Below are 12960 nucleotides of genomic sequence, written 5' to 3' on the forward strand. Positions count from 1 at the left end.
ATACAGCAAAGACTATCATGTGCTGAATTCTCTGTAGATCAGCTATCTTTTGTTCCAGTTCATGAGAACTGGAACTGTTCAAGACAGAATGTTTGGTGTCATCTCGGTTGCATGCATTTTTGTTTTCTTGGACCCGTGTAGAAATATTCGTTCCCGTTTCTCCTACATAGATCTTGTCACACCTTGTATATTGTACTGCGAAATGCCAACTTCCCAGTTTGGTTTGCCAAAGGTATCTTTCTCCCTGGTGAGGTCTCTAATAGATGTCGTGGTTATGGCACTTACGCGAATGAGGCCTCTTGAAAAGGTGTGTCGTTGTTGGCCACATCTCCGAGTTCGGAATTTGGATTTCTCTATGGTACTGTTGTTAGCATAAGTGAGGATTTTCGAAGATCTGGGTTTGCAATCTTGTATGAAGTAGGACGGAAAGTGGATGGGTATGAAGGAATTGATGACGTACTGGCATTACACTAAGAATTCCGAACTATTGACAATGTCTCTCTTGGTGTGAGTGTCGTGGTGTGAGCAAAAATGAACAAAGGTTTCTTGAATGTTCAGAAGACTGAACATTAAAGACCACATTCATAAGCTCAAATTTATTCTTGAACTAGAAAACGAGGGCAAGTTACGATTTCTTGATGTTCCTCTATGCAGGTCACCAGACATTCTCTCCAAGTTTATGGAAAACCAGCAAATAAAGACGATTTTATTCGGATGCCGTGCTCCTCCCTTAAGTGAATGTGATTGACCTGACTAGGTCAAGGCATTGGCTTAAGCCGGTGGAAGAATTAGACCTGCCTCGCATGGGCCAGTAGGCCTGCTGCAATGTTCCTTCTTTCTTATGTTCTTATTTCTACTCACACCACGACACTCGCACCAAGAGAGGTGTGATAATTTTATTTTCTTAGACTTTCCGTATCTCCAGTCAGAAATTTTTAAAAGAATTCCACTAAATCACTCTTCTCTTCACACGCTTACATCTTCCTCCCGACTTCATACAAGATTGCAAGTGCAGAGCAATGAAAATCCTCAGCTCCAACAATACCTCCACAGAGGAAACCCAGAATCCTAATTCTAAATGGAGGAGAAGCAGCAAATAACAGACAGACCCTTTCAAGAAGCTACATCCGCGCAGCTACGGCCACTGTTGAAGCGAGTTCATATATTTGCGGATGCCAGGCGAGTCGCGTTGCCAGGGACGTTAACTGGGGGGCCAGAGGCGGAGCTAAGTCCTTCCTGTACGTATTTCGTTTGAGAAAATATAATGTGCTAGTATTTTGAATATGATAAAACTCGCTATAGTCTGAGTTATGGTATTGCTCGTAGCCGTGAGTGGTGACTCTAAACATCGTCTGTTGCGAAGATCTGAGTTCAAGTCCATGAGACGTTAACAAGTACTACGATTAGTGACACAAAATGTGTTCAAGTCTTCTCTCTGGCAAGCGCTGCGGTGTTTATGGGGTTTTCCTGAACTCATTATGTGATACTTCTAGACGTGTCCCCAACACAAATTTTGTCACATATCACACGTGAAATAGTGTATGTCCCGACAATTTCATTGAGTTGTCTGCTATTAATAACTACGTGATCCTCAATGGTACTGAAAACGTGTGCTATTTTGGCTTCAATTTAACAGTACAATTGTACATTCCCAGAGGTAATGTTAATAGGCAGGACGATAAACCTCTCCATTCTGCGTTATCTAGCTGTGTTGATTAACTTTTCCTTTCTCCTGCGATCAGTGATAAAGTGGGCCTGGTAATGGAGCTTGGAGAAAACGTTGAGCATGTAACTGCTTTCTTCTTCTAAATAATGAGGCTGCTGATTCGTAAAACCCCAAGTAAACAGTTACATTGTTCCTCTTAGTGCAGGTGCTGTGGTGTGAGAACAAATACAAAAGGTCATCTTTGTTGTTTGGTTTTTCTACAGTCCTTGCACTCCAGTTTATTAGTCTTTTAGAGTAGGACGTCTAGAAAAGGCAGGTGACTGTTGTTCCCCTTCCATGGTGAACTTAATGGAATGCTGAAGGGAGTTGTTTAGTTCTTCAGTATCGAAGCGTCTGGGGGAGATGAGCAAGATATCGTCAACATTCCTTCACCATGTGATACTGGCTTGTATGTGTAGTTTCAGTTTCCTCTCCAGGTACTCCATGTACAAGTGTTTGACCTGGTTTATATGCTGTAGGAAGACTATATAAACGGGCGAGTCTCAGATTCCTCAATAGAAAGTGAACCAGTTTCTTGCCTTGTGTAAACCCAAGTATTTGTCTTGTCTTGGAGGAAAAAAAATTTCTGCTTCAATGCTGGTGAGTAGTTGATAAGTGTTCCTGTCCTGAAGAAGTTCAGCATCTCGGTGACATAATCCTCGGTATTATAATCACCACAACATAACCCTGTCGACAGTAGCGACAATGATGGTGCAAAATATCCCCAATGAAAAGCAGGGGCGTCATGAGTACACTAAAAGAAGCACAGTGAGTCTCAGGGGGCCAAAGACTGTTCAACTGCCTCCCAGCATACATAAGGGGGATTACCAATAGATCCCTGACTGTCTTGAAGAGGTAGCTGGACAGACACCTAAAGTCAGTACCTGACCAGCCGGGCTGTGGTTCGTACGTTGATTTGTGTGCGGCTAGCAGTAACAGCCTGGTTGATCAATCCCTGAACCACCACGAGGCCTGGTCATGGACCGGGCCGAAGGGACGTTGACCCCCGGAACAGTCTCCAGGTATACCCCAAGTATCGTCTCTGGTAGAGCTAGTGCAGCTAAGTAACAGGGAGGGAGAATATGGTCTGTAGTTTCAGTGATGCTCGCTGTAATTGTTCCCGGTACGAAGCCTATGTGGAAGTAAAAGGACACAAGTGCAACTAATGTGACTTTATTGTGGCAACGTTTCGCTCTCCAGGAACTTTATCAAGCCTTTACCATGGCTTGATAAAGCTCCTGGAGAGCGAAACGTTGCCACAATAAAATGTCACATTAGTTGCACTTGTGTCCTTGTACCTAACATACCGGAATATGTGGATGCATTTTGTTATTCTGAAGCCTCGTCGCAAATTCTACTTAAAAGGGAAAGTACCTCAGTCTCAAGGTCAGTGAAGGGTTGCATGGAGAGATTATTGATAATTTCAGGTGTACCTAGTCCCCCCCCCCACCTGCTTGTGTTGCAGTGCAGCTGAAGTTTTAATATAAGCCTGTTTTTCTGCTGTATGGTGGCGGTTATAACTAGGCTGAAGATATGTTTTTGATGCTGGTTTAAAGCTGGGACTTAGACTATCCTCAAGTCTACACTCATTTGGCTCGACAACACCAGTCATATGTTCGTGTTAAGAGATTCAGGAAGGAACTAGCAGCTCAACCCAAACATTTCTACTATAGGGAACACATTACCCAAAAACTTGGACCCGATTTCAATTGAGTTACTGTTGCAACATGCAGCACAAAATCAGGCTTACATAGATAGTTTAGGTTCTGTGCAACACTAGCAGGAGAAGCCAGAGGGACGACCTGAATAATTCTGGTATTATTCATCTCAAGATTTGAGGACATCTTATGAACTTGAAGAATGCTAAACTAGTTATCAGGGAGTCCAATTGTTGCAACAGACGATGCTTAGAGTTGGGTTGGCAAAATTCAGCGTCGCTATTTCAGAGCCGCCGTTTCAGAACCAGACTTTTCAGCGTCAGGCCGTTTCAACGCCATCATACTTTTAAGACTCGACTCAACAGAATATGGAAAAGAAATATTTATTTAGAACGATTTGTTGAATTACATATTTAAAAGACTCGTTTATTTAATGCAAAAATTATTAAAATTGTTTCAAATGTCTAAAACAAAGGGTTAGGTTAGTTTGACAAATTGCACGCAGGTCTGGTGATGAATAGTTTGGGGCTGAAACAGCCTGGCACTGAAACGGCGGCACTGAAATGGCGGCTCTGAATCGTACCTTCTCGTTTAGAGTCGTCACTCATCACTGACAGCAGCATAACGCCCAAAACATAAGGAGTTTCGTCATATCCTTAATACCAGCACAACATATTTTACCAGCAAAAAATAGCCGTCACTTAACGCAGCAGCTTCTCCTCTCTGTGCACCTGGCAGCGTATCTCATCTGTCTTCTCCCCTTGACTAAAGAAACCCGTGGTAAGCAAATCATATCCTTAATAAATGTCTTAATAACCACATACGTACCTCTCAAGTACAATTATTTAGGTGTACGAGTATTCACCTAAAAGGGGGAAAATAATGAATTTTATTAATATAACACCTTCATCCCTAAAGCTAAATAAACCAGAGACTAGAAATTCTTTATTCAGCCTTGACAGCCTGTGCACCGCGGGTGGCACTAATATTGAGACTGGCCCAGAAATATTCTGTCCCCAGACCTGGCAAGGCTTAAGCTGCCACTCACTATATATCGGATATTATTATAGTCAGGAATAACAGTACGGGTGTATATTATCGATGGTATAAGATATACGAGTTGAAAAATATATAAGAAAAAGATATACGAGTTGAAAAATATATAAGAAAAATATATGCGAGTTGAAAAATATATAAGAAAAAGATATACGAGTTGAAAAATATATAAGAAAAAGATATACGAGTTGAAAAATATATAAGAAAAAGATATGCGAATTGAAAAATATATAAGAAAAAGATATGCGAGTTGAAAAATATATAAGAAAAAGATATGCGAATTGAAAAATATATAAGAAAAAGATATACGAGTTGAAAAATATATGAGAAATATATGTTTCAGATGAAAATAATTATATTTTCTTAGCCATTTTTAAATAGACTAAAGTGTTAGCTAAATATTTGTAGGTATTGTGTTTTAAATAAATATTGAAACTTGGTTTAGCATTTTCATTGGATAAGAAGAAAAATTATCTTCTGAGTCAAGTAAAAAGTTATTTGCTTTTTTATAATGAAATTGTCGAATATAAGAAATTATATTTTTGTTGATTTTGACAGAAATAAAGGACGAATAAAAATAACAAACCAAGTACATTTATAAGTTACCCCCCCCCTCTTTCTGCTCTTAAGGGAGATAGTGAAGGAATTTATGAGAGGTGAAGTTGATCAGGGTGATTGAAAATGACATATTGAACTATCGAATATTGTGGGTTACGGATGAGCAAACTTGGAAAGGTCTTGATAATTCTCTACAAGACACTTTAAGGATGCATAACATTTCTATAGGGTATTTAAATAATGAACTCAGCAAAGAGAATTATGAAAAGTAATAACTCGGATAAGGCAAGAGCGAGATGAAAGCGATCTGAGCGAACTCGTTAAAGATTGGTGCGATTGCACAGTATAAGGAAATATATAATGGAAATCAGTTGATATATATAACCCTCCTACCAGACATAATTCAATAGCAATTCAATCACATTTTCCTTCATAGATTTAATAACACACCATCTCGGAGGCATTAAAAAGTCCTTTGTTTATAATATCAAGGTCCCCAGAATGGTTAGTCCTCACTGGTCGGTGCTCAGATCTCGGGTGATTTTTCTTTCCTTTAGGCATTACTGATGCAAAATTTATTGCGGAATGTGAAGATGCGAAACTGATATTAATGTCAGGCGAGTCTGATTTTGGATACAGATTAATTAACCAGTGTGATTTTCGAGGAAGTGATATGTAATAATTATGCCATATATATTTTTTCTTTGAGAGGTTAATGGTATAAAATTTATTTGACAAGTGCGGATGTTTGTGTAAGAGATGATCATGACATTAGTATGACTTAATTATGATGTAACAGTTGCAATAGTAGATGGTATAAAACTACCAATAGCAAATAGATGGATGGTTGGCTTTGGATGGATGGGTGCTGTATGCCCATCCACTGTCTAGTGACCTCCCAGATCAACCTCTCTATCCAATTGTAACCTCCCAGACTGTTCCACAGACCATATCCCCCAGGTTGTGTCCCGCAGTTTTAGCCCCAAACACCACATCTTACAGATTGTGTTCCATCTCCCAGTTAATCTATAAAGACAGTCTGTAAAACAGGCAAGGATAAGGCGAAAGTAAGTTTGTGTATGTATTATATCCAAGCTTAAACAATGTCTAGAATTTAATACTTGGCCTGAAACTAGTTTAGTATTTGATACAAAGTTTAGTTAAACATGGTTTAGTTTTCTGTACTAGGCTTAGTCATGGTTAGGGGATCAACAGTTAGGTTAAACTTATCTTGCTGTTGAATAATAAGTTTAAACACATTTTACTTTTCAGTAGTAAAGTTAAACCTGGTAGAGTATTCAATCCAAAATTAAAACACATTTCAATGTTCAGTACTAAACTTAAACATGGTTTAGTGTTCAGTACTAATTATAAACTCTTTTAATATTCAACACAATTAATAATGTTTAATTGACGCCCATATAAATAAAACAGTCCGGCGCTCTGGCACTAACAACATACATAGGTGTGTTTTAACCAGCTTTATTTTAACATACTAAAGTGGCAAATAAAACACATTAAAAGCTTATGCATTTTTGTCTCCATATATAGATGACTGTTTATATGTTTTCACGAGACTCAAAAAGCGACACTTCAAATACCAAGTCACCACTTCAGCAATCAGGCCTCATCAAGTTACCTTCAAACCAACAATAAACTGTACACTGGAAACATTGCAGAGGCCCCGACCTAAGACCCAACTATTTTTACAAAAGAAATCATCTCCCGCTGACCCAGAATGTACCAAAGCCTAGTTCTTGACCCCTCCCTCAGACTTCGTGAGTGAGCTGGGGTAACGTACTCTTGTAACATTCCAAAGGTTTCTCTGTTGAAAATTTCAGGTTCTGGTTATTGAGAGAGTATCTTTTTGAGGGAGTTGCTGGTCATATTGCCAGAGAGTATCTTGTTGAGGAGATTGCTGGTCATATTGCCAGAGTATCTTGTTGAGGGGGTTGCTAGTCATATTGCCAAAGAGTATCTTGTTGAGGAGATTGCTAGTCATATTGCCAGAGTATCTTGTTGAGGGAGTCACTGGTCATATTGCCAGAGAGTATCTTGTTGAGGGAGTTACTGGTCATATTGCCAGAGAGTATATTGTTGAGGGGGTTGCTAGTCATATTGCCAGAGAGTATCTTGTTGAGGGGGTTGCTAGTCATATTGCCAGAGGTGTGACCTGGCATTTCCCTTGCCTTACCTCGATTTATCGAAATAACTTGGATTTTCTTCAAGCTCACTGATAATAGTGATTGCAATAGTGAACTTGGAGACTACAGAACGTTAATAAAAAGAGAAAACAGAATGTGAGAAATGTATGAAAGGCAGAGACAGAGAAAGAAACAGATAGCTAGAAAGATCGAGAGAAAACGTGACAAGCAGACAGACTCCTACCTCAGGGTTAGCATAGACTACAGAACGTTATTAAAAAGAGAAAACAAAATGTGAGAAATGTATGAGAGAAAGACAAACACAGAAAGACAGAAACAGATAGCGAGAGATACAGAGAGAAAACGTGACAAGCAGATAGATTCCTACCTCCGGATTAGCATCTTTTGCGTTGACTGAAGAGACAAATTCCTTAAGGAAGCCGTCCAGCTCTGATCCCTCGATGTATCCATTACCTGTCAGATCAAACACACACGGATTACTTCACTTGTTGTGTTTGTCTCGGTTTAACTTTTCTAAAAAAATAAAAGTTGTAATAAGTTGATTATTTTGATATTGTTTCTCTAAACCTGCTTACATTTTTAAGGAAGATTCCTTAACACCGGTGACGAAATTTTAATCCAAGGAATTCAACCTGATCTCTTCCCTGAATCAAATCTGATTATCTCTCATTAATATAGGCACAGTACTACCCCTACGAATTTAGCGCTTCAACATTACAGAATTAATCTAAAAAATTTGAATATACAAGAATTTTTCCATAGAAAAACCACACACACACACACACACACACACACACACACACACACACACACACACACACATACACATATGTATATATATATATATATATATATACATATATATATGTCGTGCCGAATAGGCATAACTTGCGATCTTGGCTTAAATAGCAACACTCATCTTGCCATATAGGACAAGTGAAAATTTGTGTATGCAATAATTTCGCCAAAATCATTCTGAACCTAACGAAAAAAATATATTTGATTGTGTTTGTTTAGTACTAAATTATTGTAAACGTATTTAAAATATATTTAGTTGGGTTAGGCTAAAATAAATTGCTCTTGTTATAATAAGGTTAGGTAAGTTTTCTAAGATTCTTTTGGTGCAAAATTAAAATTTTTTATATTAACATTAATGAAAAAATATATCTTTGAACGTATAAGAGAAATTTGCATAAAGGACTTAATTTTAAATGAGTTCTTGCTAATTGACCAGTTTTACATATTCGGCACGACATATATATATATATATATATATATATATGTATATATATATATATATATATATATATATATATATATATATATATGTATATATATATATATATGCAGTTAAAGAAACAAATGGTTTTATAGCAATGAATAATAGTATTGCTGACTGGGGGGTCGAACTATGGGCTCTCTCCAGCCTCACAGAAGCTGGACAGGCCACAAATTCTCTTTAGACCGTGGTGGTGGTGTTTCGGTCTAGCAGGGTGTAAGAAATCCGTGGTACGCGTTCCCATGGTGATACACGAAGAAAAAAATCCTGGCACGTGACATCCACTGAAAAAAACACTTCCTGAGAAATCGGGAATAAAAAATATGCAGTCCCATGTTTTTGATGAAATCTGTATGAGGTAAGTCCATCTTCGTTGTTACTGGTTCTGAAATTTCAGAGGTGAAGGGCGAGTGTATTAAAGAATCATGGGTAGAATGCGCTCCTTTCCTTGTCGATGGCTTTCCAGAAAAAGAAAAAATCATTCAGGGTATTAAAGATCTGGCAGTGAGTAGAAACCCAGTGAAAGATAAGAGTATCAAAGATAGAAACAAACATTACAAAGGAGCTAAGCATAGATTTTGGTTCTTTGCAAATTCCTTTCTCTTGATGAGAACACTGATGTTTCACCATTAGCTAGGCTAGCAATTATTACTCGACTTTGTAGTGGTGATGATATATACCAAGAACTGGTTAACTTGGTAACGTTACCCGAATATACCACATGGGAAGCAATATATAAGGCAGTTAGTAGTTAACGAACTGTCTAATCGATAGGCTGGCCTTTCAGAACTAGTTTGTTTGACAACTGATGGTGCACCACAGCATGATAGGTAGAGAAACTGGTTTTGTAAAAGTGTTTCCAAAATATGCTGGACATCCAATGATAGGCTTACATTTTATTGTACACAAGGAAGCTTAGTGTGCAAAAGCTAGTCATAAGGAACTTGAAAAGTTATAAAAATCGTAATCAAAAGAAGTAAATTTTATTTCTGCAAGTGCTTTGGAAAAAGAAGACTATTTCAGAGTTAAATTCAGTGCATTTCAGACTTGAATTCGGTGGAACAACGTTGATTAATAGAGGTAAATCGTTAAACGATTTCAGTGTTTGGACGAAATTGATCTGGTCTGACAAATGAAAACTTTATCATGAATTATCTAACTTTTTGTGAATTTTGTAGATGATTTTATTTATTGATTTCTCCACACGTATAAACGACTTGAACATCAAACTACAAAAATCTGAATAACACTTGATATTACTTACAATAACATAACCTTTGAAATCAAACTGAAATTTTTAAAACCTACATATTTCTATTTACCTTCAATAAGAAAAGAATAAAACCACATAGCTCTTACACTCCTTTCAGCAGGAAGTTGTGGTATCGCCACAGACAAAGACTCTCAAACAACAAGGCTTTGCATAATATGGGCTAAACCAAAATCTGCTTTTTCAGATATGTTTGTATAATCTACAGGAAAAATATACGCAAAGTTGGTTGATGTATTATATTATAACACCAGATTGTAATCTGACGAAGCTTCAGTGTTAGCGACCTAAGCAATTTACTTACCAATGGCCTCCATCACGTTGCTTGTCCTGGCGATACAAAGCAATTTGCTTGCCCTTGGGCCTCCACTAACTGCTTGCCCTTTGCTATCCACTAGTTGCTTGCCCTTTAATCTGACAGTCCATCATGCACAGTGCAAACAATTAAACTCTGTAACACGCATAAAAGTTGTCACACTGCCGGCAAAGCAGCGTCCACACCAGGAAATTACTCAGTCCGGAAAATTATTTGCTGCAAAACAGCACAACAAAAGTCAGAAACATTTCGAGGTGTGAGACCGTGTTGATGGCTGTGAGGCCGTGTTGATGGCTGTGAGGCCGTGTTGATGGCTGTGAGGCCGTGTTGATGGCTGTGAGGCCGTGTTGATGGCTGTGAGGCCGTGTTGATGGCTGTGAGGCCGTGTTGATGGCTGTGAGGCCGTGTTGATGGCTGTGAGGCCGTGTTGATGGCTGTGAGGCCGTGTTGATGGCTGTGAGGCCGTGTTGATGGTTGTGAGGCCGTGTTGATGGCTGTGAGGCCGTGTTGATGGCTGTGAGGCCGTGTTGATGGCTGTGAGGCCGTGTTGATGGTTGTGAGGCCGTGTTGATGGTTGTGAGGCCGTGTTGATGGCTGTGAGGCCGTGTTGATGGCTGTGAGGCCGTGTTGATGGCTGTGAGGCCGTGTTGATGGCTGTGAGGCCGTGTTGATGGCTGTGAGGCCGTGTTGATGGCTGTGAGGCCGTGTTGATGGCTGTGAGGCCGTGTTGATGGCTGTGAGGCCGTGTTGATGGCTGTGAGGCCGTGTTGATGGCTGTGAGGCCGTGTTGATGGCTGTGAGGCCGTGTTAGTGGCTGTGAGGCCGTGTTAGTGGCTGTGAGGCCGTGTTGGTGGCTGTGAGGCCGTGTTGGTGGCTGTAAGGCCGTGTTGGTGGCTGTGAGACCGTGATGGTGGCTGAGAGACCGTGTTGGTGGCTGCGAGACCGTGTTGGTGGCTGTGAGACCGTGTTGGTGGCTGCGAGACCGTGATGGTGGCTGCGAGACCGTGTTGGTGGCTGCGAGACCGTGATGGTGGCTGTGAGGCCGTGTTGGTGGCTGTGAGGCCGTGTTGGTGGCTGTGAGGCCGTGTTGGTGACTGGCCAGCGCTGGTGGCTGAGTGACTGGCCAGCGCTGGTGGCTGATGAGTGACTGGCCAGCGCTGGTGGCTGATGAGTGACTGGCCAGCGCTGGTGGCTGATGAGTGACTGGCCAGCGCTGGTGGCTGATGAGTGACTGGCCAGCGCTGGTGGCTGATGAGTGACTGGCCAGCGCTGGTGGCTGAGTGACTGCCCAGCGCTGGTGGCTGATGAGTGACTGGTGCGCTGCGAGATCGTATTATTTGTGATTCTCTGCATTTTAGTGTGTGTCAATTTTTTATTTTTGTTTTTAAAATTCATTTTTTTTTAAATATCTTGGAACTGCATTAGTTGAATGCCTTTTTCTCTTCTGATAAGACAAATATGAGCTTTTTATCTAACTCAGAAAACAAGATGGCTGGTTTAAGCTAACTCTGGAGAGCTGGTTTTATCAGCATCACGTAAGGAGGCCTGGTCACAGACCGGGCCGCGGGGGCGTTGACCCCCGAAACTCTCTCCAGGTAAACTCCAGGTAATTTTTTTTTTTAATTTTATGATCATTATTTTGGTTATGTAAAGTTTAAGAGCCACATTATATATGGTCCCTAACAATTATATTATACACGGTTATTAAGTGTGGTGTATACAATGTCAAACATTAATCTTTTCTAAAGTATGTTCATTATATACACGTATAACAAACATAAATTTCATAACAGTTATTCCAACTTATCTGGATCACATATGTCGACGCTGTGAACACTAACTCCAAGACTGAGGCACTGATTATCTCTTCTTTTGTATATAGTTCTACTGTCTTCTAATTATGTCCTGGAATTTGTATTGATAAAGCCACTGGATAGCGAAACGTCTACAATAAAGATATCCAGATGTTGCAAATGTGTCTTAACTTTCACATTGTCGGTATTTTATACCTTTCTTGCACAACTTGTCAGACACTGCAACATCATGGAATCTTGGTTCAGCGGACATCTACAAGACCTTCTTCACGGCTGCTACAACTAACCCATCCCTTTGGGTAGGACCTACTTCCACTGGGGAATCCCGCCTACCAGTGACTATGCCCTCGTCTGCTGCAAGTCCTTATCCACTGACGCCTATATAACCGCCAGTCTTCTTGCCTTTACTCCAGATTATCCTCCACCACGATGCTGTGAACACTAACTCCAAGGCTGAGGGACTGAGTACCTCATCTTTTGTATATAGTTCTACTGTCTTCACCCCTCAAGGAAGGTTCCTTGATGTTGGTGAGGGGCTCTTGATTTAGGGAATTGGATCTGTGCTCCAGTTCCCCGAATTAAGCCTGAATGCCTTCCACATCCCCCCCCCAGGCGCTGTATAATCCTCCGGGTTTAGCGCTTCCCCCTTGATTATAATAATAATAATCTACTGTCTTCTAATTATGTCCTAGAATCTGTATTGTTTTCAGTTTGGCTCTCCCGCACCAGCGTACAGCAGTAGTCGGCCATCACACTGGTCTTCAGGTTCCCTTGTATCTCTTCTCCATGATGGGTATGTTTAGGTTTGAATTCTGAATCAGAAAGAATCGCACGTTTTAAAGAATGAACTGAAAACTTATATGGAGCCAGAATGTACAGTTCAGTTGGCAGGGACGGGACAAGAGAGAGGGGAGGAGGAGGACGAGGACGAGGACGAGGACGAGGACCAGGAAGACGAGGACGAGGACTATTAGTAGTAGTAGCAGTGGTGGTGGTAGTGGTAGTAGTGGTAGTAGTAGTAGTAGTGGTAGTAGTAGTAGTAGTAGTAGTAGTAGTGGTAGTGACCAGTGTAGTTATACAATGCCTCGAGAATAATAAGTCATAATACTGTGGATGGAAAAATTCACATATAACCCGTA

General features: G+C 40.3%; 1 protein-coding gene across 1 annotated transcript in view; it reads right to left on the reverse strand.

Annotated features, from left to right (window-relative positions):
- Positions 1–12960, reverse strand: part of Cbp53E (Calbindin 53E) — a 182706-nt gene that overhangs the window by 85714 nt on the left and 84032 nt on the right. The window contains exon 3 of the mRNA XM_070101331.1: positions 7510–7595. Within this exon, the coding sequence (XP_069957432.1) occupies positions 7510–7595 (86 nt within the window). The remainder of the gene's footprint in view (positions 1–7509; positions 7596–12960) is intronic.

Source organism: Cherax quadricarinatus, chromosome 76 (genome assembly GCF_038502225.1).
Source record: "Cherax quadricarinatus isolate ZL_2023a chromosome 76, ASM3850222v1, whole genome shotgun sequence".
NCBI lineage: Eukaryota > Metazoa > Arthropoda > Malacostraca > Decapoda > Parastacidae > Cherax > Cherax quadricarinatus.